The 27,844-nt window shown below is 31.9% G+C and overlaps 1 protein-coding gene across 1 annotated transcript in view; it reads left to right on the top strand.

The window, feature by feature from the left end:
• The window catches only part of LOC117116696 (formin-binding protein 1-like), a 50,857-nt gene that overhangs the window by 18,082 nt on the left and 4,931 nt on the right, over positions 1-27,844 (top strand). The window contains exons 4-14 of the mRNA XM_033260796.1: positions 1,544-1,754; positions 5,175-5,279; positions 8,870-8,998; positions 9,578-9,724; positions 10,679-10,903; positions 12,881-12,940; positions 14,492-14,503; positions 18,089-18,094; positions 23,224-23,333; positions 23,713-23,845; positions 25,769-25,813. Coding sequence (XP_033116687.1) covers positions 1,544-1,754; positions 5,175-5,279; positions 8,870-8,998; positions 9,578-9,724; positions 10,679-10,903; positions 12,881-12,940; positions 14,492-14,503; positions 18,089-18,094; positions 23,224-23,333; positions 23,713-23,845; positions 25,769-25,813 — 1,183 coding nt within the window. The remainder of the gene's footprint in view (positions 1-1,543; positions 1,755-5,174; positions 5,280-8,869; positions 8,999-9,577; positions 9,725-10,678; positions 10,904-12,880; positions 12,941-14,491; positions 14,504-18,088; positions 18,095-23,223; positions 23,334-23,712; positions 23,846-25,768; positions 25,814-27,844) is intronic.

Raw genomic sequence — 27,844 nt, 5'->3', positions numbered from 1 at the left:
CATAATAATAAATCACAAGGTAGTAACTTTGGATTGGTATCGAGATTTGCCTCCACTAGCTGTCTCTTATACACATCTAGATGTGTATAAGAGACAGTCATCATTGTTATGATCATCATTAATATATATAACCTTTTTTATAATCTTATTCATTTTGCTAGTGTATTTTTAATTTTCACTACAAAATCGTGCCATACAAGATCTACTAGAAAATATTAAGAATATCTATGTATTGATTATGTCAATAATTCCTTTACAGAATGTCTAACCTTTCTTTATTTCTTCATTTCTTTCCCACAAAGGAAATTTTATTTCACATCAATACATTAATGCATTCATTTTAGCAAAACCTATTAAATCATTCATGCTATGGTAAACACACATTGGCTAGACCTATTTGTGATTTACTGTAGAAGCATGCTGAAATCAGCAGGCATGAACTCCCGGAACTGGTCATTACACAAAATGAAGGGGTCTTCTTCCATTCAGTAAACACTAGTCATAATAATTATTAATAACTGATCCACACACAGTACACTAGGTTAAATGCTAATATAAACCTCAGTGATAATATGCTGTTTATCTGTGTATTCATCTACTTTATGCTCTATTAATTCCATATGATTCTATTGCATTGTAGGTTTATGGAATGTAAATGCGCGCTTGAGCATATCATTGCATCTTTGTTGACGACTCATTACCATGTCTATTCCATAAATGCCTGTCTGCCATTTTCCTGATTTTTGCTTTGCTATTGTTAAAACAATCTTTTTTTACAATAGCTGCTATCTACGTATCAGTTTCTTTAATTTGTATAATTTATAGTTTATTTCTTTTATACAGACCTTGTTTGTTATATTCCTTAATTTATTATCTGCCTTAAAGATGTACTGTGCCTTGCAAAAAAAAAAATGATCATCATTTTGAAATTTACTTTGCCTATTTTGAAGTAACATAAAAATTATCAACTTGAACATAGAAATTAGTGTATTTAAAGAATGCTTACCCATAAAAACCATCATTTTGCAGCGAAAAAATTATAGAAACACTTTTAGTCACTGGAAGTATTTTATTATCTTTATTATGATTATCCAGTTTTAAAAATCATCGACACATTTTTTTAATTAAACAATTTCTATGCTCATGTTAATAATTTGTATGTTACTGCAAAATAAACAAGTTAATTTAAAAATTATATTTTTGATGATTTTGGTCATTTTCAAGGGATAGTACATCTTTAAGTCCTGTCCAGACTATCAAATTTGATTTGACATAAACATGTGACATGCCTAAATATGGTCATGATGACATCACATCATGACCATATATAGGTACATCATTACTATATTTGGGCATACAACCATTTTTGTCCCATAATATTTGATAGTGTGGACAGAGCATTAATACTAAATGTTTGTTTTGATAAGAAGAGCACTACCTGGCAATGTAAACCCACCACATCGATTAATTACGGTAGAAGATAAAAAAGAAATACAAAGAAAACAAATGATGATTACATTATGTTTATTCTTTTCCTTGTTAGATTCACCTGCACCAAAGCGTTTGTAGGATTACTTAAGGAATTAAATAGTGTTGCGCTACAACATGAGACAATAGCGGATAATATAGGATCAAAGGTAACAAAAGATGCAGGCATACTAAGTGGTGAATTGAAAGTAGAACGAAAGCAAATAATTAAAGAAGGAGAAAAGGAAGAGAAAAAATATCAAGATTCCTTAGATACATTGAGCAGGGTAAGTTCTTTAAATTCCTAGTATCGCTTTGAGGCTTTATTTTAATTATTTAAGTTAGTTTATTTTAGCGTATGTAAGTGTAGTATAAGATTATAGTGTCCTGGGTACGACGTTATAAACTGCAACCGGTCGAGTCGTCGGCCACTAATTCCGGCAACCCCAACCGGTGGTCTTTAGCGGCTGCCGATGGGAGGGTGGATGGACACCCAACAGCATGAAAAAAAACAGCTGAACAAAGGGCGGATGAACTCCTCGGAGCCAACGACCAATCATGCCTTAGTTTAAGGAGTAGCTTTTTTAGTTTCATAAAATAAACATCAACTTTTTTCAAAATGTCAAACTCAAAGAGCTCAATCACCAAGCGCATAGAGGCTTTTTCGCATGATGCGCTGTACAAATCCAACTATTATTGTTTAGAGCACTTTCAAAACGCTTGTTCATTATTATTATTATTATTGTTATTGTTATTATTGTTGTTGTTGTTGTTGTTGTTGTTGTTGTTGTTTTTAGTAATTTTTAGTAATAAATAAAAATAATTTATACAATAATAATAGTGATAACTAATTCTTAAGCAAATATTTAAAACTTAAACAGTCACAATGCTAAATTGCATATAAAAATGTAATAAAATAGTATTTCATATTTTAATTATCCGTATATAGTGATTTTTTTCTATTATTTGGACATAATAATAAATCACAAGGTAGTAACTTTGGATTGGTATCGAGATTCGCCTCCACTAGTGATAAAGATAATAAATATAGTTATTATTATAATATTATAATTGTACTAATAATTCTATTATTGTCACATGGGATGTTATTAATATTAATTATACTTATTTTTAACAAGCATATTTACAGGAAACATACAAATGATTTAATCGGTAATGATAATAATATAGAAGAAAGCAAAACATACAATTTGATATGGAACAACATAACATTAAGAACTGTTACAACTTGTACATTAAAACCAATCGATGCTACAGTAAATTGAGAGTGCAAGTTTTGAAACTAAAATCATGTTTCAGGAAGTGTTTATTCATTCTAATTGTCTTATGTGCTTTATTTTTTTATTATTAATTTGAGAACAATTAAAGTAATATTGTTAAGCCAGCATTGGCCATCTAATTTCATTATTATCATTATTAATTAATATTTTTTCGCTGTGTAAATAATTATACCTTTACTAATCCTTAGCAATTAAATCAGTTAATATTTTTTGCACTATTTAATATTGTAATTTAATTTCTCATCAATTTCTTCAAATGTACATTGTAATACATAAGCAAAAATATATTTTGTTTCAGGAAATAATATAAGCTAGTACTGTTTAGTTTCCTGGTGGGCATTAAATACTTCAAATGGATTATGAAAAGTGTTCCTTTAGTGAGAAAACTCCTCAAAATCTATGTGGTTTTATTCAATTTATTGTGTAGAAAATGATATTCTCACCACAATATATGCTGACTGTGTAGCAGTTTATAGCAATATTTCTTGGTTTATTTTCCCTTTTTATTTCCGTTTTGTGGTAAAATTTATCTAATACTAATGGAAATTTATACTTTTACATAGTAGTACTAAGTAGTAGTCATTTAAAAAATCCAATTACTAACTTGCTTTCTTTGTCAATATTATAGAAAATAAAGTTGCTTTTGAGATAGGTGGTGTTGTTGTTGGTGATATTTCTAAAAGACTGTTCAGATTAAAAATTTTTTTTTTTTTCAACTTTTAAATGCTTAACTGTTAATAAATTATGTAGACCTATAGCAGAGGGGGATTAAAATGGGGTCAGAGGGTCAATGTGGATTTTCTATTTAACACCTGGGTCCACATAGAGTGCTACAGTGTTACGTCACGATACCATGTGATACTACTCCGTTGCTATAGTTACAAAATGCGTTCAACTGGACGGCATTCTCTCCACTGACAAGTCATTGATCCATAACTAATATAATGCGAGCTTTTGTGTTTTTAGTACATTTTGATGGTAAAATATAAGATTTTAAAATGCCTATTCCAGAAAGCTTATAAAGTCATTGCTATTGTGCTGCAATTGTACTGCTTTATGCTCAGTTTAAATATTGCTTTTTACAGATGATCTTTTTCGGACTAAAAAAACGAAGGCTAGTCAAAGATGGTAGGCAGGCCGCACACATAGGGTTTTTAATCTATTTTTGCAAGCCACAACAAAATGGCCATCAGGTAGCCTGTGGCCTGTGGGCTGCACTTCGCCTACCTATGACCTACAGTATGTAGACTTTGTTGTTTTTTGTGTAAATAGCATTGCTGCTTCAACTTTTTTTCTGGTAAATTCAGGACTGAATGCTCTCGAAAATCAATTGAAACTTTCGGATGAATTTTATTTTTTTCGGGAAGAAGGCTCAAAATCCTTTACCAGTAATATCTTGGGACACTCTTCTTGGTCAGTTTTTATAATGGTGGTCCATGCTTGTGGTGGTTTGTTTATTCTGCTGAACAGCGTTGTGTTGTGATCAATGCTTCGTGTTTTTACATTTTTTTAAAACATTTTTTTAAAACTATTTGAATTAAATTTAAACATTTTTTAAATTTCTCAATGCTGTATATTTCTTCTTTTTTTTTTAAAATTTTGATATAAGCCTGGTTCTCACGGATCGGGAGCTAACCGTTAGCGCTAACCTTTAACACCTGTGTGAGAACGGCTGATAGGTTAGCAAGTAAGCACGTTTTTATCATCAACCAATCACACGTACGCGTTTACAATTTCCAGTTTCTTATTGGCCAGTGATTCGACATCATATTTTTGATGTCCGGATCCTGATTTTTCTCGTATGGACGTACGGCAGCTAACGGTTAGCTTTAGATCCGGATCCTGCTAACCGTTAGCAACCGTGTGAGAACATAGCCTAAATGTCATCAAAGGTGGGACCTAATTGTAATTAACTACGGTATTGACCACTCTTACTACTTGTGGTATACTTCTGTTCAAGTCAGCAAACAATACCTATTTTTTATAGTCTACTTCGTGAATACTTACCTGGATAAACCGATTAATTGCCTATTCTTTCTCACACGAGAAACACCCCTTTAAAAATAATAGAACATTTGACTCCTGGCGCCAAGCACAAGCGGCCCCGCAACCATGCAACCTCCTCATTCTTTTTCTATCTAGCGAAATTGAAGCACCTTGATTTACAGGAAATTTTTTTGGTAGAGTTTAGTGAAGTTTAAGAGCTTTGAGCCTTGGATTTATTTCTGCCTTTTACTGTGGATTTACTGTATGCTGTGACATCATGGCCGACAAGTCTGAATGTCCACAGTTATCTTTGTGTCGAATGAGGAATTGCATGGTTGCGGGGCCGCTTGTGCTTGGCGCCAGTACCACCAACATCACCATTGGTTTGTGTATTTTAATTTGGTTGTGTTATTTTTTTAGGTGAAGAAACACTATGAGCAAGCCCACAAAGCCTATGAGCAGTCAAAAGCCAATTTCATACGTTCAGATAACGATCCGAATCAAACAAAAGCGGCTGTTGAAAGGGTGAGTACCAGATTGATAAATATTTTTTTGGCCATTGACAGTAATTATTTTGATTCTCTTTACAGTGCAGGTCAGCTTGTGCTACAGCGATGGGTAAAGGTGGTTATCTTCATAATTATTAATAACTGAATGATGGATGCCAATGATGAGCATACTCTATTTTATAGTTATGATATTTTGATTTCTTTTTTATTTATCATTGGCCATATTCGACTGGTTTTCCTTCGTTATACCACGTCCACCTGCACAGTGGTAAAATCGACCAGACGAATAGAAAACTGGTGAATATTTGACAAAACAAAATGGCTGCATGGTTACCGCGATAAGTTTGCTTCAGCTTGTGACAGTATGGGTTTTTTTTTTCATAAAAAAATGTTTACATGCAGTTTTTGAATTCTGTTAGCCTACAATTAATTTTTGTGGGTAAATATTAGAATTATTATTTCCTGAAATTTAATCTAGATTATATTAACGCAAATGTTGTTGCTGAACTGACCAATCGTCTATGTTAGCTTTGGTCATGTGGATAACTTATTTCAAATTAAGGTCAAATGAAAATAATACTCAAAGAAACGAACCAGTCAAATACTACCATTGTTACAGTGATAAGGGCGATCATTTTTTATCATATGATACACTCACACCATACAATTAAATGAACAAAAACAAAGACATTAAAAACAATGTAAATAAGTAGTGTGCATAATACAATAGTGATAATGATAATATGTCAATTTTGTATAACCCATATCTTGAAAGTGTTTTTAAATTTGGAACCTAACCAAAAAGAAGAGTCTTTGGACTCCATTGAAGTGACTGTCAAATAACTTTGTTTATGTGGGATTTATACAGTGATAAAGGTCCTACAGACAGCAGCGATTATGAAAGGTCATTCTAAATCTTTGGAGCAGCAGTAAAGATATCTCTCAAATCCCTCTGATTGTGTGTAAATTACTCCAAATAAAACAAATTAATAGTCTCTCCTCCCCTCGCGCATCAATTTTCTCTGCCACACCAAATTTTAAAAAAAATTGTCCTTTATTTTACGAAATCACATCAGTAAAATTCCTCTCTCGATCATCAGTGGTTGGGGAAACATAAATCATGTCAAGTGCTTCTCTTATTTGCTTTCAATGTGTCTACTTGGTAACAGTGAGAAAGTAGTAGATGTTTCCCATCGACCATCTTAGATTTATCATCTCGGAGTAAAAAAAAAAAATTATTTACCATCTCAGAGTAAAAAAAAAATTCCCTCATTCTCCTGTTTTTATATATTAGGACAAGAAACTCGACAATACATTCATGTTGTTACATAATTGATTAAGCCTTTTCAGGGTCATTATTGACATTGTTTTATACTGTTTATTTTTAGCCATTCCGACCCTCTTAACGTTATAGATTTAGTGTCAGTGGTAGTGGTAATAACAATAAACAAATTTTATTACTCACCTACTGCACTATTTAGGATATTTTGGTTCCATTCCCCGGAGCCCTGTTCACCTCTCTGGCTTCGTATCGTAACAAGGGAGTGATATTAATTAATATTAATTAACTCCCTTGTTACAATACGAAGCCAGAGAGGTGAACAGGGCTCTGGGGAATGGAGCCGAAATATCCTAAATAGTGCAGTAGGACAAGAAACTACTTTATTTTATTTACTTGTCCATACCGTATTGTCTCTAATAAACACCCCTCTTCTAATAAACGCCCCCTCTGAGTTGTTTTTTTTCATCTTGCAATGAGTGCCCAATCAATTAACATGGGTATCCAGTCCATAAAAAGGTTGACAAACAAGGAGTAATACCGTACTGCGTGCTGCTTTCTTTGATATGAAATGAAATAAATACTACTTAAAAAAGCTTACCCTAAACGTTTGATGTTTACTGTCTCCACGATCACTAGGCCTAGGCCTATTTTGTTTCTCTCATGGTATTTCGTTAGCCTTGTAAAAACAGGGTAAACTGCAAACTGACGGCAAACGACGGGTAATCGTGTATTGTTATTGTGTTGCGTGTTCGACGCTGATTTGATTCAAGGTGTCTGGTCAAGGAAGTCTACTGTATACCGTAGTAAGAATGTTTCTTCAAGTTGAGGGCAGATGTTTTGCGTGCGGTGCTAGTTCATGAGGCCGACATGTTTTTGACAAGCACGCTATTGCTGTTGTGAAAGGAGAAGCACCGCGCTGCATCGTCGGACATTTACCCCAAGAGAACTCGAAGATATTTCATTTCTTTTTGAAACACAAGGAATTATTGATGTTGAAATAACCAGCAACAAACGAAGGAACAGCAAAATAGCAGGAGGCCTGGAGATACCCTGCACATTAACTTGTTCCTCTACAAATAAAGAACTTATTGACCATTTAAAGCAGCTTGTTTAGGTAATTTTTGATTTTACAATTCACCTCTAGTAAACCCCCCCCCCCCCCCCCCCCCCCTTTTTTTGAAAAAATGCAACTTCAAAAGTAGTTTGGCAAATCACAAATTTCAGGTTAGAAAATAAGAGTTCAGTAGACTAGACTGGGTGCAGCAATGATAACTATGGCCGATGATTCATAGTAACAATAACTTATGATCATTAAAAGAAATATAGATAAGGGTAGGTTCCACACTGTTATTTTGTATAAAAATGGAACAGTCCGTCTTCCCATAAACCATCTATCCATCCTTCATATCAGGTCATAGACAGTATATGTCTATGTACTTTACTGACTATCAATAATTTGTCAATAATTGAGGAGTACTGTAAAGAACCTACTGGAGATTACTGTTACAGAAACATTATTTTGTGCTTTGCATATTGTATTGTATATTTTCGTAACTTTCACTAGTTGAAAGGTTGATAGGTTATAAAATGCCAAATTAATATCACTGAAAATGAATTTACGGTTAGTTCAACTGAACTTTACTGCTACAAATATAATAAATTTTACATTAGTTAACATATGTGCAGATAAACAGAATTTAATTCTCATATTTATTATAATAACAAATCTCAACTTGAAATGTTTAATGTAACATGATGGTGACATTTGATTGACATTAGAAAAGTTTCCAAATGCACAAATATCATAAATTTTACATTAGTTAACATATGTGCAGATAAACAGAATTTAATTCTCATATTTATTATAATAACAAATCTCAACTTGATGGTGACATTTGACTGACATTAGAAAAGTTTCCCAATGCACACACATTAATTGAAATATAACGGCTGTGAGGTGGTGCGATTTGTGGTCGCACAAAATGGGAGGGTTGCACTTTTTATGCCGTTTTGTTTTTTAGCCTATTATCTATGGCCTTAATACATTGAAAACAGTGACTTTTCTCCAGATTACTAAAGTTAAGCAACTTTAGACTCTGTTCAGACTGCACATAGATGGTAAACTTTGGTGAACAGGTACTGTCGAATCGAGTGAGTGGATTAGTCCAGCAGTAGGGCACAGACACCACTATCTGCAGAAGGTTGATTTATTTCAGTGGATCTTTTTTCAGCAGCAGATCACATGCTCAAATGTATACAACTTAATATCTTGAATGTTGTAAGCATTAGCATACTACTTGTAACCCCTGATATTTTTTTTCCAGTTAAAAGGAATCATGAATACAAAAAACCAACTGAGAGAGGAAAGCAGGAATGAGTACATATTACAGTTACAGAAGACCAACTCTGCACAGAAAGAACATTATTTTACCAATATGCCAGCCGTGTTCCAGGTCAGTTCAATAGTAAAGATAATGAAAAGAGTTAAATTGAAGAACTTAAATTTGAATTTAATTTAAATATAATAATAATAATATATAAATCAAAATAAATTGTAGTATCTAAAAGCAGATGGTTGTAACAGAGATGCATTTGACAAAACATCATTAAACAGTTAATAGTGATCAATGAAAATGTAAATTCTATAAAACACATTTTATACATGAACAAGTATATGGTGTTATTAATTGTTGATTATAGGGTTGATCAAAATTAAGACCTTATAAACAATATCTCCCACCATCCAGAAAACCAACAAAATAATAGTGGTAGTATTAGCAGTAATGATAATTACCGTTTATTCAAGGAAAAAAGTAAACACCTGTGCTTTTATTCGAGGGAGGTGTTTATTCCAAATGAGGCTCTAGAGGGGGGTGTTTATTCCAAGCATTTTGTTTACTGGAATGAATATGGTATGTGGATTCTATATATATTATACTGAATGCCCCAATGTTTGCTTGGGTTTATTTCTTCTTTTGTGTTGCTGATTCACTTCTTGATCAGAATCTTTTGCATTTGATCTAATTTAACAGAAAATGCAAAACATGGATGAAAAGAGGATCAGATCGTTGTGCGATTTCTACAAAAAGTTTTCAGAATCACAGAATCTTGTGAATCCAATTCTAGTCAAGTGCTTAGAAGCTATGGTTCAAGAAGCAGAACAAATCAACCCTGGTTCAGTAAGTTTAGTAAATGTTCTTCATGCGCCTTGTATTATGCAGACTAAGCCAGTTTATTTTGGTATTATTGCACTTTCATTTTCGGCTACAATAACATGTAAGCCTATATTATAAGTTTCAAGGTTGTTTTTCTTTTTACTTTTATTAATGCAAATATGTATGTGAAACGTTTTTATAGGAAGGTAGATACTTTCAATATACATTTGTCAATATAAATATAGCTTATTAAAACTCACCTTATATAACTTTGCGCTGTAAATTAACCATGTATGCTCTTAATTAGGTTGAAAGTATAGCAAAAGTAACACTTAGGAGTCAGGTTAAGATATTACAGCTCACTTTTTCTCCTGAATTATATAAACATTATATACTGCTGTAGGGCTGCAGTCTATTATGACCCTGTGTGAAGTGGCCTTAAAATGCATAGGATTGGATTGGATTTATTCAGTGTAGACACCAAGGATAGCCCACAAAAATCTAGAAAGAAGACTTATTTCCAGTGGGGTCCTTCTGGTAGTGATTAGGTAGTACACCGGTAGACAATCCACTACTCTTTGCCGAAGAGTGTACTGCATTCTTTAATGTGCACATGGGCCATAAATGCATATGGGACCAACGGCTAAAAAAGTCTCATTCTAAAGACGGTGCGCTATTGTAACTTGTATTTCGGCTCTCCAGCTGAAACACAAGGAAAAGCAGCGATGGGAATTGAACCGGAGACCTAGAGATCTCCATAATTCAGCGCACACACATTGGCTACCACCAGATTAGCCAACTGAGCTAAGTTGCTCTCTGTACTGTGATTATATCACAACAATGATCATATAGTTACTGTGATTAGAATAAACTGTAATTGTCTTTGTTAATTGCATTTGTATGTTATTTCCTAAGCTGATATTGGCCCAAATGTCTTTTGTAGCAATAAATAAAGTTGAATTGAATTCCATTTTTCAGGACTCTGTGATGGTGATAGACAAATACAAATCTGGTTATGTCCCGCCAGGCGATATTGCATTTGAAGATCTTGATGTTGAGCCCACCTACCAATCGAAGCCAGCTGACACGGATTCTATATCCTCTGAAATTGATATCGCAGTTACCCCAAGCAACGGTAGTGGAACGATCTCAGGAAAAGCAGCTAAAACAAAAACAAAAAGAAAAGGGCTGTTTGGTAAAAAGGTACGCATTACCAATATCTCATGAATGTATTTTTTATATTTTGTTTAGTATTTAAGTTTGTTTCTCACAAATGTTCTTTGTTCATTATAATTATTATGTAAATGTAATGTTACTATTATATTTTGTTATGTAATAGGGTAATCCTGCATTTTGAAATCGTCACTGTGAATTGGAGTATATTTGCTGGTAGAGTCATACCGTGCATGGCATTGTGACGATAAAGAGTTTCACAAGTGAATTCCTGTTTCTTATGTATTATGTTCTATTTAAATTTAATGTATAAATCCTTAACTTTTTATTTAACAAGTACTAGTGTGTGGGTATTTATTTATCTGATTTCTTGCAATTAGCAAGTAATTATAAACTATTCATTTGAAAGTAACAAATTGATATTTTAATCACTAATAAATAATGTCATTTCTCCATTCTTAGGTTGGGCTTTTGAAATAGCTGGATTTTTGTAGTGAAAGCCTGTACATTTAATAAAATAAAACTTACTGTTAGATAGCCTCCTAGATATCGAGCACATAATCCTAAAGAATTTTGCGTGAATTTAGAATAAATACTTATAGATAATTACCGTGAAACATAGGACTTGAGTCTGTTAGCAAATGATTGTTTCTTAACCTCTTATCTTGTAGTTGACTTTGATCATTTTTAAAGGCGACCTTGTGTTTTAGTATATTTAGAATACTTAAATAATCTATCACCATTGATATAGTCAATCCTATTAAGTATTTTTTAAGCATGGATAATATCTGCCCTTTTTTTCTATAGGTTAAAGTAGGTAATTTTAGTATCTTTAGCTTATCTTATAATCTACATCTAACAATATCGGTGGTGTTGATGATGATGATGATAAAATAATATTAACCCTTTGTCAAACATTTTTATGCTGAGATATAGAGTTAATGAAGTGGAGTTGTACAGTGTAGTGGTAGAAATGCTTGCGCCCTAACCCATGGTCCTTGGCTTCAATTCTTGTGACATCAAGAAATTTTTCATGTCTAAAAACACTCCACTCCCTAAGAGACTTACTTTATAAAAGCATTATTCCATCCTGTAATTGGTGAGTTACTTGCTGTTGAATGCATCAGAAATAATTTTGTTTAATCTGATAAATTATTGTATATGTGTACTCGCATATCTCTCTTGGCTCTTTATGACGATTTAAGAATTCTTGCTGAGTTGAAATATTTCAGGCTTCTGGGTATATCATGAGTAGTTGCATTCTGTACATATTAAGCCTGGTTTCCATTAAATTGCTACTTGCTATCGCCTATCCCTTTGGCGATGCTGATTGGTCAGTTGAATCTGGGAGAGTTTCCAATTGTGCCGGGGACAGCTACGCAGTGCAAGGATTGCAGTGAAAATGCTGTAGCAATTCTATGGATTCAAGGCTAAAGCCAGCACATAGCACTGTTTTAGTAAATGAATAGGTGACAATTAGTGCACTAAGCACCATAAGGATTTTAGCAGGATTATGAAGTGCTTCTACTCAACTACTATAGTAACCCTTTAGTCAAACAGTTATATATGCTGTTAATATTTCAACTAATAGCTCACTTAGCACCCTTTCCTAACAATATCAATTGAAGAATCACCTTCCTGTTATATTTACAAATGATTAAATATTAATTTTATTTTTATTTTCACCCTCTCACCATCATCATTATAATTATTATATTTTTGTTATCATTTTTATCATTGTTATTTTTTGCACAGGAATGTTAGTATAGTACACCAAAATGGTGAATATCCTTAATAGATAATAGCAATTTAACCATAAATCTTTATTAAATGATTATTTTTCAAATTGCTTTTTTCAATTCATGAAATTTTAAATCTATGCCTCAAAACTGTTCATTTCAGCTATTTACCAATGAATATATATTTTTTCTTTTTTGCACATGATTTATGTTTCTAACATTTCCATTCCTATTCCTTTTTTTTTTCTGTGACATGTTCTGTTCATAGGATACAGATAGCCCTGATCGCAAAAATAGAATACTACAGAAACCTTCGTTTAGGAGAAAGGTATAGTGCGCAACTGATCCAACTGCCTGCATTTATATTTTCTTTTGTTTTTTCGATGTTGGTTTTTGTCTGTGTTTTCTGTGTTTATAGGTTGTAAACTGGTTGTCACGTAGTTACACTGTCTGTTTATAGTTTGCATTTTGCACATATACACGTACATACCCACCAACACACCCACACACACAATTCACACATAGAGGAACAGACGACTAATACAACATGCTCATTCCCAACATATTTCTGTATTGAACAAGAATATCTTATATGATCCACCTCCTTATTTGTGAAGCACAGAGCAAGTTTTTCTCCAACTGAATGAATTTTTTTAAGGGACGTCAATCAAAGCATGGCATATTGACCTCTGGCATGAATTTAAATGTGCTCCTTTCATTTGAATTTTTTGAAATAATTTGTTTTCCATGTTTGCTCTAATGTTTTGGGGTCCTGAACAAAAGCTGACACATGGGTTAACTGCCTTTTGCTGGAAAGTATTAATAATTGATATTAATAAATGCTTAATGCTTAGAAATAAAGATCAAGAGGGAACTTTGCTATGGGATAAAACCAAGGCAATTGTTTATGCAAATGATTTTGTAGTGTTAAATGCATTGTTCTCATTCCTGAAACCCATCCTAATAGTATAAATAGACACTTGCACAATGTTTGACAGATAAGGACCTTAACTGTAGTATGTTAAAATAAGATGGAGCCATTACTCTTTGTGTTTAAACTCCTGAAATTTCAATATCCCAGATTTCAAACCCTGCTATATTGTACTTTTAAAATAAATAAGTACACAATAATGTTAAATACTAAAGTAATAATTGTTGGCTTATAAAAATTGAACCGGTATGATGCAAACACTAGTGAAATATTTCCAATATTGTCTCATTCCTTCACTTGCACACTGAAAATTGACTGTTAATTGTTGAAGTCATAGTTTTTCTTACATTTATATTAATAATATATAAATAAGTAAATAAATAAAAAAGTATTATAGGGATAATAATAGCTATTCTACTATCTTGCTAGTGGATTTCCAATTCCAAAATATATCAAATCACTTCCTCTTCTATGCCTTAATAAAATGTTAAAAACCCTAGAACACAATTTTCTGAATATATATCAGTTAAGTTTCATATTTGAAGGCAGGGGGGAATTTGCCAGGCTAATATACATAAATCTAGATTTGTACACAACCATTGCAGATATTAAACTTCTTTTAACTTTGGTGGTTATGGGTCAATAATTAACTACACCTAACATCATCACCTTTACTAATGCTACTGTGCTACCTGTTCTGTAAAGCTAGTAACTGTCAAAAGTAAGATGGATGTAACAGTAAATTTCAGACTTTTGATTATTGTGTAAAGTTTATAAATATATTATGATACCATTTCTAATATCTATAAATGTTATATTAAGATATCATTCCTAGTAGCCATCTATCTGATATTGCATTAATTGCAATGAATATAGTACCTTGATATTCATACCAATATGCATAATTCTAATTCTTCTTTTAAAACTTGTTTTATTTTCTATGACCAGTTCAAATCAAAGGTTAGTTTTAACACAGTGACCATGTGTTTCCCATGTTCATTTGTTTTTTTTCATTATTTATTTTATACTCTATATTTTATTTCTTATCTCTTACATTTAAAGGGATGTATACTGTTCTGGCATGTTGGTACATCAAATTTTTTTGACATTTGTTTTTAGACTATTTGTCGTATATACCCTTTCCAAGTTAATAATTAAATATTTTTGATTTAATTTTATGTATAATTCATTTATACAGTTTATTTTCACACTAATTTTATGTTTATCTTTTTAATATAACTTGGTATATTAAAAAAAAAATTATAACATTTGATGAAAACCATGCCATAATTGGTAGGCAGATCTTTAAGTATAGTTAACCTAGTAGTGTTTGTGCTTACTTTTTGGTTGGTGGTGGAGTATTTCTTAGTCTTCGTCAGCTAGTGCTTGCTTATTGATTACTGCCTGTATTCTAAAAAACAAATTTAAGTTTTAGTTTGAACTAGGAATTCAGAATTACATCATTTCATATTCTTTTTCCCATATTTTTTTTTTGGGCCTCAAATACCTCCTTGAATGCCTTGCCTCCTCACATCCGACGCTGATAAGTGAATTCCAGCTTCTATTAAGTTCTCACTTTTTATTTTTCTTTCATTTTGCCGTTTTGTTTTAATTGCTAACTTTGACCACACTAAACAAATATTGTAAAGGAATATGCAAGCATAATGCATTATTCTATGAGAAACAATATTCTAATTTAGCTTTACTGTAAAAATATATTTAAAAAATGTAATGGTCAGTGATTCTTTTGGTCTCAGTATATCCCCAAAATTCAACTTGGCAAAAGTTTAAACCTAAGTAACATGTATGTCTTGAATTCCAAATTTTAATGTCTCAATTATAAATATATTTGCAGGCTCTCTATTTTGACTCCAACATTAATCACATTGAATAGAATTTGAATGTAAAGCTTGGAAATTAAACTACTTCTACATCATGCCTAGTTCAAACTAGAAATAAAGTTTGTTTAATGAATACAGGCATTAGCCCAGGCCCTAACAAAGTTTGTGCTGCTTACTAAATAAATAATGTTCCACTTGTAAAATGGCTGGTGAGACATAATTAATGATATGCTCATATTCTGTGACAACGATTGTGTTCTCTTTTAAGAAAAATTGTAAGGAAATTTTGCATGGCATTGAATTAGGCTCTTGGGATATACTGTACATGGCACAGTATTGTATTTGGTAGTATACTTGGTTTTTTTTTTTGTTTTTTTTTTGGTTACTCCTTTTCTCTAATCCAAATATATAGATATAAAGTTGTTGACTAAATTGATGCAGTTGCAGGTCTTGTATGGCTTATAAAAGAATAAGAAAACATAGGCTAGTGCCCTAGATTATAATAAATTTAATTTTATTGCGTAATTATACGCCCACTGATGATAGTATTAAGAATTTCCGTTTAAAATAGCATGTTATACTTGAGAATGATTGGAGAGGCTTTTGCTCAGTGGTAGGACAAGAAGTGCCGTATTGGCTAATAAGGATGACAAAGGCAATGACGGTGACAGTGATTATGGTGTCGGTGACGATAATGATTTGATCAAATTAATTTTTAGAAGACAAATATAACTAGAAGCACCTTATAGAGTAGAATTCATTGCCTTAAATTTACTCAATTCAAGTTAATACATGAAATTTTAAAATATCGCTTTTGACTTTCCTCCTTTTCCTCCTTCATGATATATATATATAGGAATCTGAGGATGACAGTAAAATAATATTTTAACCTTTGTAATGTTTTTTCTATTTTTGAAAGTGTTTGAAATTTGTCATCTTAATTGTGTGACTTGTGTGCTTGGGTGTGGCGGCTTAAGATAAATAAACGTTTTTTTTCAATTTAATTAAAGCATAATTTGAAATTTTAGAATCAACATTGATGAAATACATTTGCATCTATCTAAAAGTTTTAATTGAACTGTAACAATCAACGAATTACCTTTTTATTATTATTATTTAATTTAACTATACCGAAGTAGCACTGTTGTCATTTTTGTTTGCTTCTTGTTTCTTTTTTAATGATTATTTTAACACTGGAACAGGAGAGCTTGTGAAAGTCATCATTGTAGCATCTTGTCCAAAAATTGTTGCATGTTTATGCGTACTAAGCATTTACTGTATCAGTTCTAGTTTCGTCATTCTTGTCATTTTCAAGCTTTGAAAAAACTGTTGCATGTTTCCTTGTGTAATCAGTGTTTGTAGATTATATGTACTGATTGTATATTGTATTTGTTTACTCTGCTTTTAGATTTATTGAATTTGGTGACTGCCTGATTTTGCCTGATATCTGTTGCTCGTCTTCTGCTAGACTCTTCCATTTTTCCACATTTCCCTTTAACGTTGCATTACACTATTTTGTAAAACTGACTTAATATAAAAAAAATCTGTTGTGATTGTTCTAGTATTGTTAGCCTGTAGTTATTCTGTTGTATCAGAATTATGTGACTATCAGTTGCATAAAATGCATGCTTGTTCTCACGAATGTTTAATAACTATAAATAACAAAATATTATGACATAATTTAATTATTACTAATAGGTATCTTGTCAGAGGCAAAGTTTGAGATGTACTTTTCAAAGTATAATTACTTAATACTATCTCACCATTTAAAAACTACCTCGTGTCTGAAGCCTATTTTCAATTCTGATACGGTATTTATTACACCATTTTACTCTTACAATACCATTCTAGTAATATAATACTGAATAATAATAATGATAATAACAATAACAACAACTAGATGGTACTTGTATGTACTGTATTTCATGTTTTTGCATTATGTTGTACGTTGGTTGTGGCAGTCGATGAGCCACTGTTGATTTATAGTCATATATCACCGTTACAGTTTCAGTTTCCTAATTTTAATTCTTGTGAAACCGCCATTCAGTTTCATTTAGCTTTTTTACGTTTAGTTTTCCACAGTACTATGTGTGTAGTGATTCACTGCATTTCAGCATTCAATATCTTAATTATTTGGTTTTAGTAGATTTAATGAAGTAACACTATTTCAGTTATTTCTGGTGAAGATGATATATTTTGTTGGCAATTTTGTTGCTTTTCTTTAGTGATTACTGTACCATAATCACCCCATCCTCCTCCCCTTCCCCCCCCCCCCCCCCCCCCCCTGAAAAGCATGGCTTGATTTTTATTTATGATTTTTATGAAAGAAAAATTTGTGGATGTTCTTTCATTTTGATGATTGATTCATTTATTCTTTTTAGACACAAGCTTGACTTTATTGAAAGCAAGGTTTCTATCAGTAGCTTTGCAGCTTTTAATACATTTTGTTTTGTGAGGAAAATACCACGTATATTTTTCAACATTTGGTTTTGCTAACACTGTAACATACTGAGAAAGTACTAAGTTACACTAATTTCAAAACTGTATCCTAATGATGATTATTGAATGTTGTGAGTTTAGATGATTTAACTATCGACTACACAGTTTATATTTTCAATATGACACTATTTGTGATGGATATTAACAGTATTTACATTTCTCCCCACATGTTTTTTTCTGGGATATATCTACCTCTTGAAATCAGAAATTTGTAAGTCAAATTTTATACTCCATTTAAAAAAATTTTGTATTACATTTCCACATACATTCTAATTGCCCACTCAATCTAAAACTTCATTTATTGCTCATGAGTTCCAGCAACTGACTCCCATCGCATAGTTGCAAGATATTTACGAATCTTGATTTCCATTTTAAAACTAACTTTTCAACCACATTAATTAACCAGCATCTATCAATCTTTTACTTTCATTGCTATGATATCCAGCCCATTATATAATAAATCAATCAAATGTTTACTAATACTGTACTGACAAAGGTATAAGCCTACCATCGAGTATAACACCCACATTAAGTTTTTGAAGCCAACTTCCTAATATTCAAGCTTCTCCACAGTGGCATAGGGATGGGCAGTGCAGCCAGAGCAAAGCACAGGGACCAGGGTCTGTTAGGGGTCCTTTCAATAAGACCACATAGGTCCCGCTTGAATTATGTACAAATTATTATTAGTTTATATTACAAGTCTGGGCCAATAGTGAGTGGAGCCGGGATTGGGGGGTGGGGGTAAAAATTAAGAAGCATTTACAACAGATTTTCTGAAGATGTGAATCAGTACTCGGACCTAGAATTTTCATTCTTTAAATTCAAAGTATGGCTCATGAAAATTTAAAACGTCAGCCTCCCAGGGTTTCCCCTACCCCAACTAATTAAATGGACCAGGGCCTGTTCTCACCTAGCTATGCTGCTGCTTCTCCACCCAGATATAATACCATCCAATCACCTCAGATGTTTAAAATGGAAATTCTTATCTATGTGTGGCTCAGATTATTATTCCAGGTGTCCCAGGTCTCCCCTGAGTCGGGAAAATTGGCACAGTCTTGGGCCCTGTCGGTAAGCAAAACAAATTTCTTGGAAGCTAACCCATCTCCAGTAAATTCATGATGACTGCATATTTTTACAACTGTATTATTTATTGTCTTCCTGATGTGATCTGGCCAAGGTATCACCACGCATAGTAAAATACAATTAAATGTGTTTGCTAAGAAAGCTCATTTAGTTAATTGAAAACACCTTAGATGTACGGTACATTGTACATTTAAAGACCTAAAATAATGATCCATAAATCACAGGAAACTTAGAGAAGGCATACACGCACATGCATTTGGCAAAAAAAGCTAGTAGTATACCAAGAGTCTCTGTGGGCCTAGGCAAGGCCTCACTGGCAGGGTGTAAGCCCGCTACTACAGTTTAACTTGCCTAAAGTTGAATAATTTCTAAGTCGATCTTATTTTACATGGCACATTGTTATATTTTCTATTAATTAAGAATCTGTAAGTCAAATTTTATCTCAAACAAGTCGAACAATTTTTCAATGGCATTTTGGATTCAACTTGGGCAAGTTTAACTGTATTCACATTCTCTAGTCCCCTGGTATAAGCCCTGCTCCCCCTCCCAAAAATTACTTGGTAAAATAAACGGTGGCTTCTACCTGCATCGGTACAGTAATATAACAATAACATTTAAAAAAAATTAATTTATTAATTTAAAATAAATGCATTCGTCTTAAACAAAACGTAATAATAAATTAATATAATATTCGCAGTGTCTCAGATAACCACAATGTTACAGATTTGAACACATTTTATAATAGAGTAATACTGCCCCCTATAGGAAGTATTAGTTTCTTGCATCTAATGCAGACAATGTCTGAGGTGTTCCCATGTCAGTTATAATGTGAGCGCAATCCCTTTTTTATTCTTTTTTATAATCCCTACCTATATCTCCCATCTCATCTGTAGACATTGACTCCTAATTGAAAGTATATATTTAAAAACCATTAAAAAAATTGAAACAGACATTTGATATATAAATTTTGCAAATTAACCTGTTTAGCCATTTTTTTATATACAATTTTTGGGAAAAAAAAAATTAGCATACTGTATTCTAAAACTGCATGTACTCAAATTTAATCAATATTGTAAGAATCGATCATAGACCAATTTAATAAATTCCGCAAAGCTGCTGTTAACATGTGTATAATAAGCAATAAAATTATGAAATAAAATTACGAAATAAAATTACTGTATATAAAAAATAACTTATAAACATTTTGAATTGTTCAACCTACCCAAACTATGTAATCTATGATGAGTCTACCATAGGCCACTGGTAATTTTATATATATATCTGATCAATTCAGCAAAGCTGCAATTAACTTATGTATTATAAACAATAAAATGATAAATTATGAAATAAAATTATATGATAAATTATTGCATAGGCCATACTACAGCAAATATAACTAAATACATTCTGCAATTAGCAATTATTTTATTTTATTTCTTATTTTATTTCTTAACAAGTATAGAATATTGATATTTAGAATATATCTGAAATTATCTTTTCTTTTGCTAATGACATATTCTTGCGTTGTTTCTTCATCCCGCTTGGTTTACATTCTTCTGGAATTATTTATTTGACGGTGAGTAAAGAGTTTCATGAGTTATTCAAATATTTATGCCCAAAATGTTTGGTGTTTTCAATTTTTTTTTAATTGACAAAATTCTTTCTAATTTTGTTCATGGTGCTGTCTATTAATTCCATCCATTTTTATCAGTTTTTAATTTAGTATAAGTTATTTTACTTTCCGCACCCATTTTTGAATTAGCTTTTCAATTCCTGTTTGTTTTAATATTTTAACTTTACAGTTTAATTCAAGTTCACTTTTTATTTTTAAGTTCTGAGAAGGTAAAGGGAACATTTTTACGGTGAAGGTTACTAACTTGTGCCTTCCTATCGAAATGATTCTTGATCTTTTTCTGTCAAATTTGAAACAGTATTTTTAATTGTGTTCAAATTTTCTCTGTTTTGATTTTACTGATGTTACCTAACATGACTGAATCTTATGCTATCAACGGATGGAATCTAACAATATTTCACACCTTATAATTTATTTATTGTAACCTTATTTTGACTGTTCGCTAATAGTATTTTTAAAGTGATAATCTTGTAGGTATTTTGAACTCAGGCCTGTAACCAGGGGAGTGTGACGTTCGATTAAACCCTCTTTTTCACTGATTTACTACTAGAGTAGTAGTCTATCATAACTTTGTTTATTAAAGATAGACTTCTGATTTAAACTTGGTTTATAGGAAACACCTTCATATGAACATGGTTACGGGCCTGTAACTAAATGTATATAATGTTAAATACATTTGATTATTGGATAACCTGAAGTGGGATCTTTAATCTTTTGGAGTTCCCAGATAATTGCACTAAAGTTCTCAGTGTGTGGCCAAATGTTTAAGCAAATTTAGGTACTCCTGAAATACTGTATAACAAACTAACTTATCTTATCAACCAAATATGTTCTACAGCTTGTTTTTCACCTTTTAAAGTATTCTCATGTAATGCAACTGAGTTTGTAATCTGCACCACTGAAATTTGTGTGCCAAATTTTGCTGAAAGCTTGTCAGGGTTTATAAATATTATTTAGATCTATGTTTACCCAGTGGTTGCACCAGCAAGGATCAGATGCACCAGACAAACATGAACTGTATTGTGCAAACTCATGACAAGGTCGTAGAAATAAAAAGTATTAATTTGCTGATTGATCTCAACAAAGATTAATACTTAATATTGTGTTCTAAAAGTACAGTTTTCTGCCATCCTAAAACCATAAAATCTCCTCAATGAATCCCACCATCGATTTTATTCCAGAACCCTTGCCGAGGCTCTAATTGGTGTTGGTTAAGGCCTTGGTATAGGCGCCTTGGTTCTGTTGGACTTTCTGGAGCCACTATTGTGTACACCATCAACAACATGCCGTTTTAGGGTTGTTTTCTTACCAAATATGTAATTCTTTGCTAAGTCAACGCTGAGATTTTCTTTTTATATTTGAATCTGAAGGTAAACCAAGTAGTTTACATGCTTTAATATGGGGTACCTATTGCTTAATATTACGTAATCGAATTCTGTTTTCATTGAACAAAGCATCTTGGGAATTAATATTATATATTTTCCCTTCCAACTGAGCACACACAATACATTTTTTTAATAAACTGAATTTTCTTTAGAAATTTTCAGTCAAAATTTACACTGAAAATACACAGTTTATTTTTGTTTACTAGAAGAGACCCTAAAAGTACTGTAATGCAACTGTTTCTAGGTAACTTTTTCTAATTTTTTGCAGTATAGTTGCTGTTCTGCTAGTAACAATAGTATATCTGAAGTTGAATAATAGGCTGTAATTGTAATTCCTGCATTCTTGAATGTGCAAATGGACCGTATTGCACACAGCACCAATGGCTGTAACAACATACCAGATATCTATATATAAATGCTTTAGTGATTATTGATTTATTGATTAATATAAGTTGTTCATCAATTCGTATCTGTCAGTCATGTTATCTGCTATCTAGTTGTGTTTCCATTTTTCTCAACATATTTTACTTACTCTCCTATCCTTTTATCTTCATACTTATTTCCATCTATCTGTATGAGGTTTTTTTTTAAATTTTACTGTTGGATAGGGCCAGTTATTTTACTATTAATTAAATAATGATAATAACGATACTAATGGTACGTACTGAATCGGTAACACAGGCCCATTAACATGGCTTCTGTTTATTTTTACAATATGAATTAACATGACTTCTTCTGTGGGAAAGGGATCTAAATTGAAACATGTTTAATATTTTATTTGGTTGTCTGTTAATGCAAGGTTATTTCCTGGTCATCATTTTCATAGTTCTTCGTAACTTCACTATATTTGTATAATAACCAGGAAGTATAAATATACCATCCAGAATAAAGTTAATTTGCATATTAATTAGATACTTATTTGCATATGCATTATATATTTTTCAACAAAACAGGCAAGTTATTGATAATGTCAGTTTGCTTCATTGTTGTTTTGTTATTGCCAGTAAATAATTTGCATTTTTTACTATGCATTTAATAGATTGTGATTTTTAATCACGGGCATTTTGCTTGATATTGTTGTAAGTTATTGTATACACCCAGCAAGTTGTTGACGCCCTCGATGTCCAGGAGTTCAAGATGAAATCTCACTACAACCTACCAACATGGAGTTCGGTTAAACCAAATAATCTTGATTAAACTTACATTTCTTGTGTGTTTTTTTTTATCGTTAATGCTCAGGAGGAACCAAAGGAGGACTTTAGTCATTTACAACCTAATCAACAGAAAAAGAAACTGGCTGAGAAAATTGATGAGCTGAATGCAAAGATTGACAAGGAACAGAAAGAAAGGTTATTCTTTTAAATTTTAAAAGCAATCAGAAAATGATCTCACAGCATATAATCCTTCACAATCCTCTCAAATATTATCACCATAATTCTCCACATATAAGACCATACCCTACCTCTTCAATAATTTTCATGCAAATTGTTCCATGTGGGTAATCCAACCCCAAATTTTCGACTTTGGAGCTTTGGATTGAGAAAACCTACAAGTTGTGTATGCCTTGGATAACATACTAAACCTGATTACATGTTCGGGCATACAGTGTGGTAGGGGTTGCTGGGGACTAGTACCAAGAAAGTAAATCCAATCCTATATATCTTTTAAATGTCTGACATTTAATATCGATACTTACATCATAATTATAAATTTGATTGACTCTACTAGAGAGGGTCTGTTGAAGATGCGTGATGTTTACACAAAGAACACATCGCTAGGTGACCCCACATCAGTGGATGGGCAACTACAGCAGATTGGCAAGCGAATGGATGAATACAGACTAGAACTGCAGAAATATCAGGTAAGCATTAGCATTTTAGTTCCTAAATTATTTTAATTAATGGAAACCAATGGTAATAGCTCCCTTGTTGCATATATTAACATTAATTACAGATGTAGTAGGTTTTTAAATGACAGTGAGTTTTATACTTATATTTTGGACTTGGACCAAGAAACATCAAGTCATGTGATTTTTTTACATGTTTTTCATATAGGACACTAGTCCAACATCAGGCTTGGTACTCTAAGCTACTGGTTTTTGTTCTTTCTTATTCTTCTAATGAATATCAACACAAGCTAATCAAGATATGGAAACACCTGTTTTTTTTTTCATCTAAAATCCTGTCCAAGCTATCAAATTTTCTTTGACAAAAATTTTGATAATCTGGACAGATCATAACAAAAAATTATATCTAGCTGAGAACAAATAATCAATGTCTTATCTGCAAAATCATCTAAAACATATACTATATATACTTAACAAAGAAGAGACAACTTTTAAATAAATGGCCTAGAATTGAACATAATATGATAACAGTGCTATTGTTATATAGACCATTCTGAAAATTCTTAAACACTCTTTTAGAAAAAACAATAGATAAACAAAATATTATATAGAGATAATTTTTACGAATGTTATATAGAGCATTCTGTAAAATCTTAGATAAACAAAAGTTTGTTGTAATTTAAGTAGCAAATATTTATTGAAGTTGACAAAAAAAAATGGATTTTGGACATAAGTTTGTTAAAATTAAAAAAAGAACTACATTGAATCTGATATATAATAATATTGTAAAAATTATATAATATATACCACACTTGGCATCCAAGATAAGTCTAGGCTCCACAAGACTAGTCTGCCTGCTTAAAAATTAAATTTGAATATTTGAATATTGTTGTAAGCCAACCACTCCAAAATTCCAGAGTCAATTTTTTTCACTATTGAATGTAATTTATAGAATTGGTAAAACTTCAATAAATAGTTAGGGCTTAGTTTTTAAAACAAAATTTAAGGCTTTATAGTTATTTTAATTAAAGTTGATAGGTTAATATATGCTACAGAGATAAAGTATAAATATTTCTGAATATTAATATCCAATCAAAGTGTAGGTTTTGTAACTTCATAAATGTTTTAAACAGTTCTCAGTCTGGTGGTATATAAATTATATTATTTATTATTTTTATTAATAACTTTGCGGATTGTATTTTCCATCTTTAAGAGACGCTCATGGTGCCTTCCATCTCATGCAAGTGCAAAAATTTTATTAATTAAATTGTTGTAATAATTAGTGATAGTTATTTGGTTTGTTAAATTTAATAACTTGAATAATGTTTTGTAGTCTTGTTATTTTTATGTTGGTTAAGGATTAATTTATAGTATTTGCTTTCTACTAATCGTCATCAATGTGTTATCTTGTCATGTATGATGTTATATACCAAAAATATTCTTTATCATTTGTCATATTTATAGATACTATATTATACATTTTTCATTTCTTTTTTTATTTTTGCATTTTGAAACCTACTTCTGTTTGGCAACTTTTCATTAGTAGTCCATTTATTATGTGGAAACAGGGTTTTTGTCATTTGAGGGATTGTTTCCACTATAAATATTTTTAACCATGTTGCTTATGCTATAATGTAAGTAATATACCAAAATTTAACTTTCTCATCACCGACAATTACAATCGAATGTGGTTGTTAAACATTTTGTGTGATTACTTTGGCAGAACAGACATTTACAAAATAATATATCCAAGTTTTGGTGTGCCATATTTTATTTATTTGTTGAGGGGTAACTAGCACAAATTTTAATATACAATACATTTTGACATATTCTACTTGAAAATTTCAAAATTTTGTTTGATGCTGTGGAAAGCAAATTTAATTTATTCATTCCTATAAATCAGTTAAGATTTTGATGCCCTTCTTTCCGTACCTCCAGAAATATGTGGGTAATGCACCATATAGCAATAGTAGTAATCGCAACGTAAGTACAAAACTTAACCCTCATAATAGTATGCATGTTAACAATCACGCATGGTTTACTGCAAACTTTATTTTTCTTTCATTTCAGCTTCATGTTCTTTTTTTTTTTTTAATGCTTTATTTTGGTTCACTTTTATGCTTGTTTAATGATTCTTAGATTCTTTTTGGTTTTCCTATGTTCAAGAGTTTTTTGCTTGGTTTAGTTTTTTTGTATTTCCTTTAAATCAACCTGCAGTCGTTTGAAGCTGAAGCTACAGTAGAATCTTAGAATAATGATTAGTTGGCATCTTCATTTGAAATAATACACATTGTCGTGCATTTATTAACCTATCAGTAGTGGTAATTGTATTAAAATGATTACGCTTTAATTTGGGTTTATAAACTATTATAACTATCATTTCGGCTAACTATAAGTAATAGATAATGTAAATGCATACATGGTTCTTGTTGGAGATAGAACAAAAAAAGTCTAGATGAGGTCCTGATGACTGGCAGCTGATGCAATGCAGGGCCTACCATCTACCACCAATCACTATTTAGCCAACATGGTTCTATCATGGAGGTATATTATACCTCCATGGTTCTATGGAGAACGATGTGCATGTAATAGATTGCTTTTAATGATGATCCGTTCAACTGCCACCAGGGGTTTAGCCAGAAAAAAGAAATAGTTTGTCCAGAATGGAAGACGATCACTTGTTGCGTAGCAATAGCTGAGGCGCGAACCCCCAAGCGGGGGTGGGTGGTATTTGCTAAAGGTAGACCAGCCCCAACTAGGCTATGCCGAGCTGAGTAGGCCAAGCCATCACAGTAAAAATGACCGATATAAATAATTGTTGGCCGTCCAAAAGACGACCGGACTGCTCGCTGGCTAAGCCTTTAACTGCCACTGAAAATCAGTAGATGGCTTTGCATCGTCTGACAAGGATTGGATTCAGCGTACTACCGTTGCATAAAGGTTGTAAAATGCAGTCAGTGCCCAGCTTTAAAATATAGCGTCCCCTCCAAGGGACAAGGTTATTAGAGCAAAAGATGACACAAATAAGAACAGCATTGGGCAGGTTCTGAACTCGGCCTTACTTGACGTTCAACCCTGCATTGCTGTGAAAACTTGCCTTCTGATAGTATTTATTAATTTGCTAAATTCAAATTTATATACTTCGCAAAAAATAGAAAATTTCTTCAATAAGTAATAATATCTTGTATCGTGAGTATACTCCTATTTGGTATTTAAAATGTTAAGGCGAAAATGTGTTGCTTTAGCCTAAATGATCCACGCATTTTATTTCTCAAGGTGGGAGTTCAGAGTACTTGTAATGTGTTTGAAAAGGCCTTTTTGTAATCTTTAATTAATAATTTTGATAAGTTAACCTTGAATATTTGTCATGTGAGCAATTTCAATCCAAAATGCATGGGGTGAGTGATGATTAACTGTTAACTCTATAATTGACTGAACAACTGAAATGAAATTAAAAAATAAAAAACAAATTTTTAAAACTTATTTATTTAGTACAAAGTAGAAAGTATATCCTTCATAAATAAAATACAGAATAAAGAAACTAGATAGGTAATTTGGCTGCGACATGGCATAGATAGTTGCTTTAGTGTTAATAAATATAATAAAATCATAATTATATAGCGCCTTATGAATTGCAGATCCCTCTAGACGCATTAACTTAAGTCTTGAACTATGGTGGAAAATTATTCTCGCCATCAACCCGGTATACCTGAATGTTGTTGTGATTTATTAATTAGGGCCTATTAGATGCTAAATATAAAAGAGGCGTTGTATAAAATGCCTTTCAAAATCATCACCATTATAATAATCAATGTATTTGCTGAAATTGTTTGAAAAAAAAATGCTTCTTCCTAAAAATTAATAATAAGACTCAAGGTTGCTGTGTTATCATTTAAAAATTCCTATCATATCTCATTCCCTTTCACACTTTGTTTGGCTCAAAATGTATCTCATCTTTCCTTCCCCTGTTATAGTTTATGCTTCATGTGAATACATGTGTGCTCACCTCATCAT

This window comes from Anneissia japonica, unplaced genomic scaffold (assembly GCF_011630105.1).
Source record: "Anneissia japonica isolate Jap-2015-1 unplaced genomic scaffold, ASM1163010v1 scaffold2284_len378405_cov197, whole genome shotgun sequence".
In the NCBI taxonomy this organism is placed as follows: domain Eukaryota; kingdom Metazoa; phylum Echinodermata; class Crinoidea; order Comatulida; family Comatulidae; genus Anneissia; species Anneissia japonica.
Note: the sequence above shows the minus strand (reverse complement) of the source record. Positions and strands in the feature narration are given on the sequence as shown.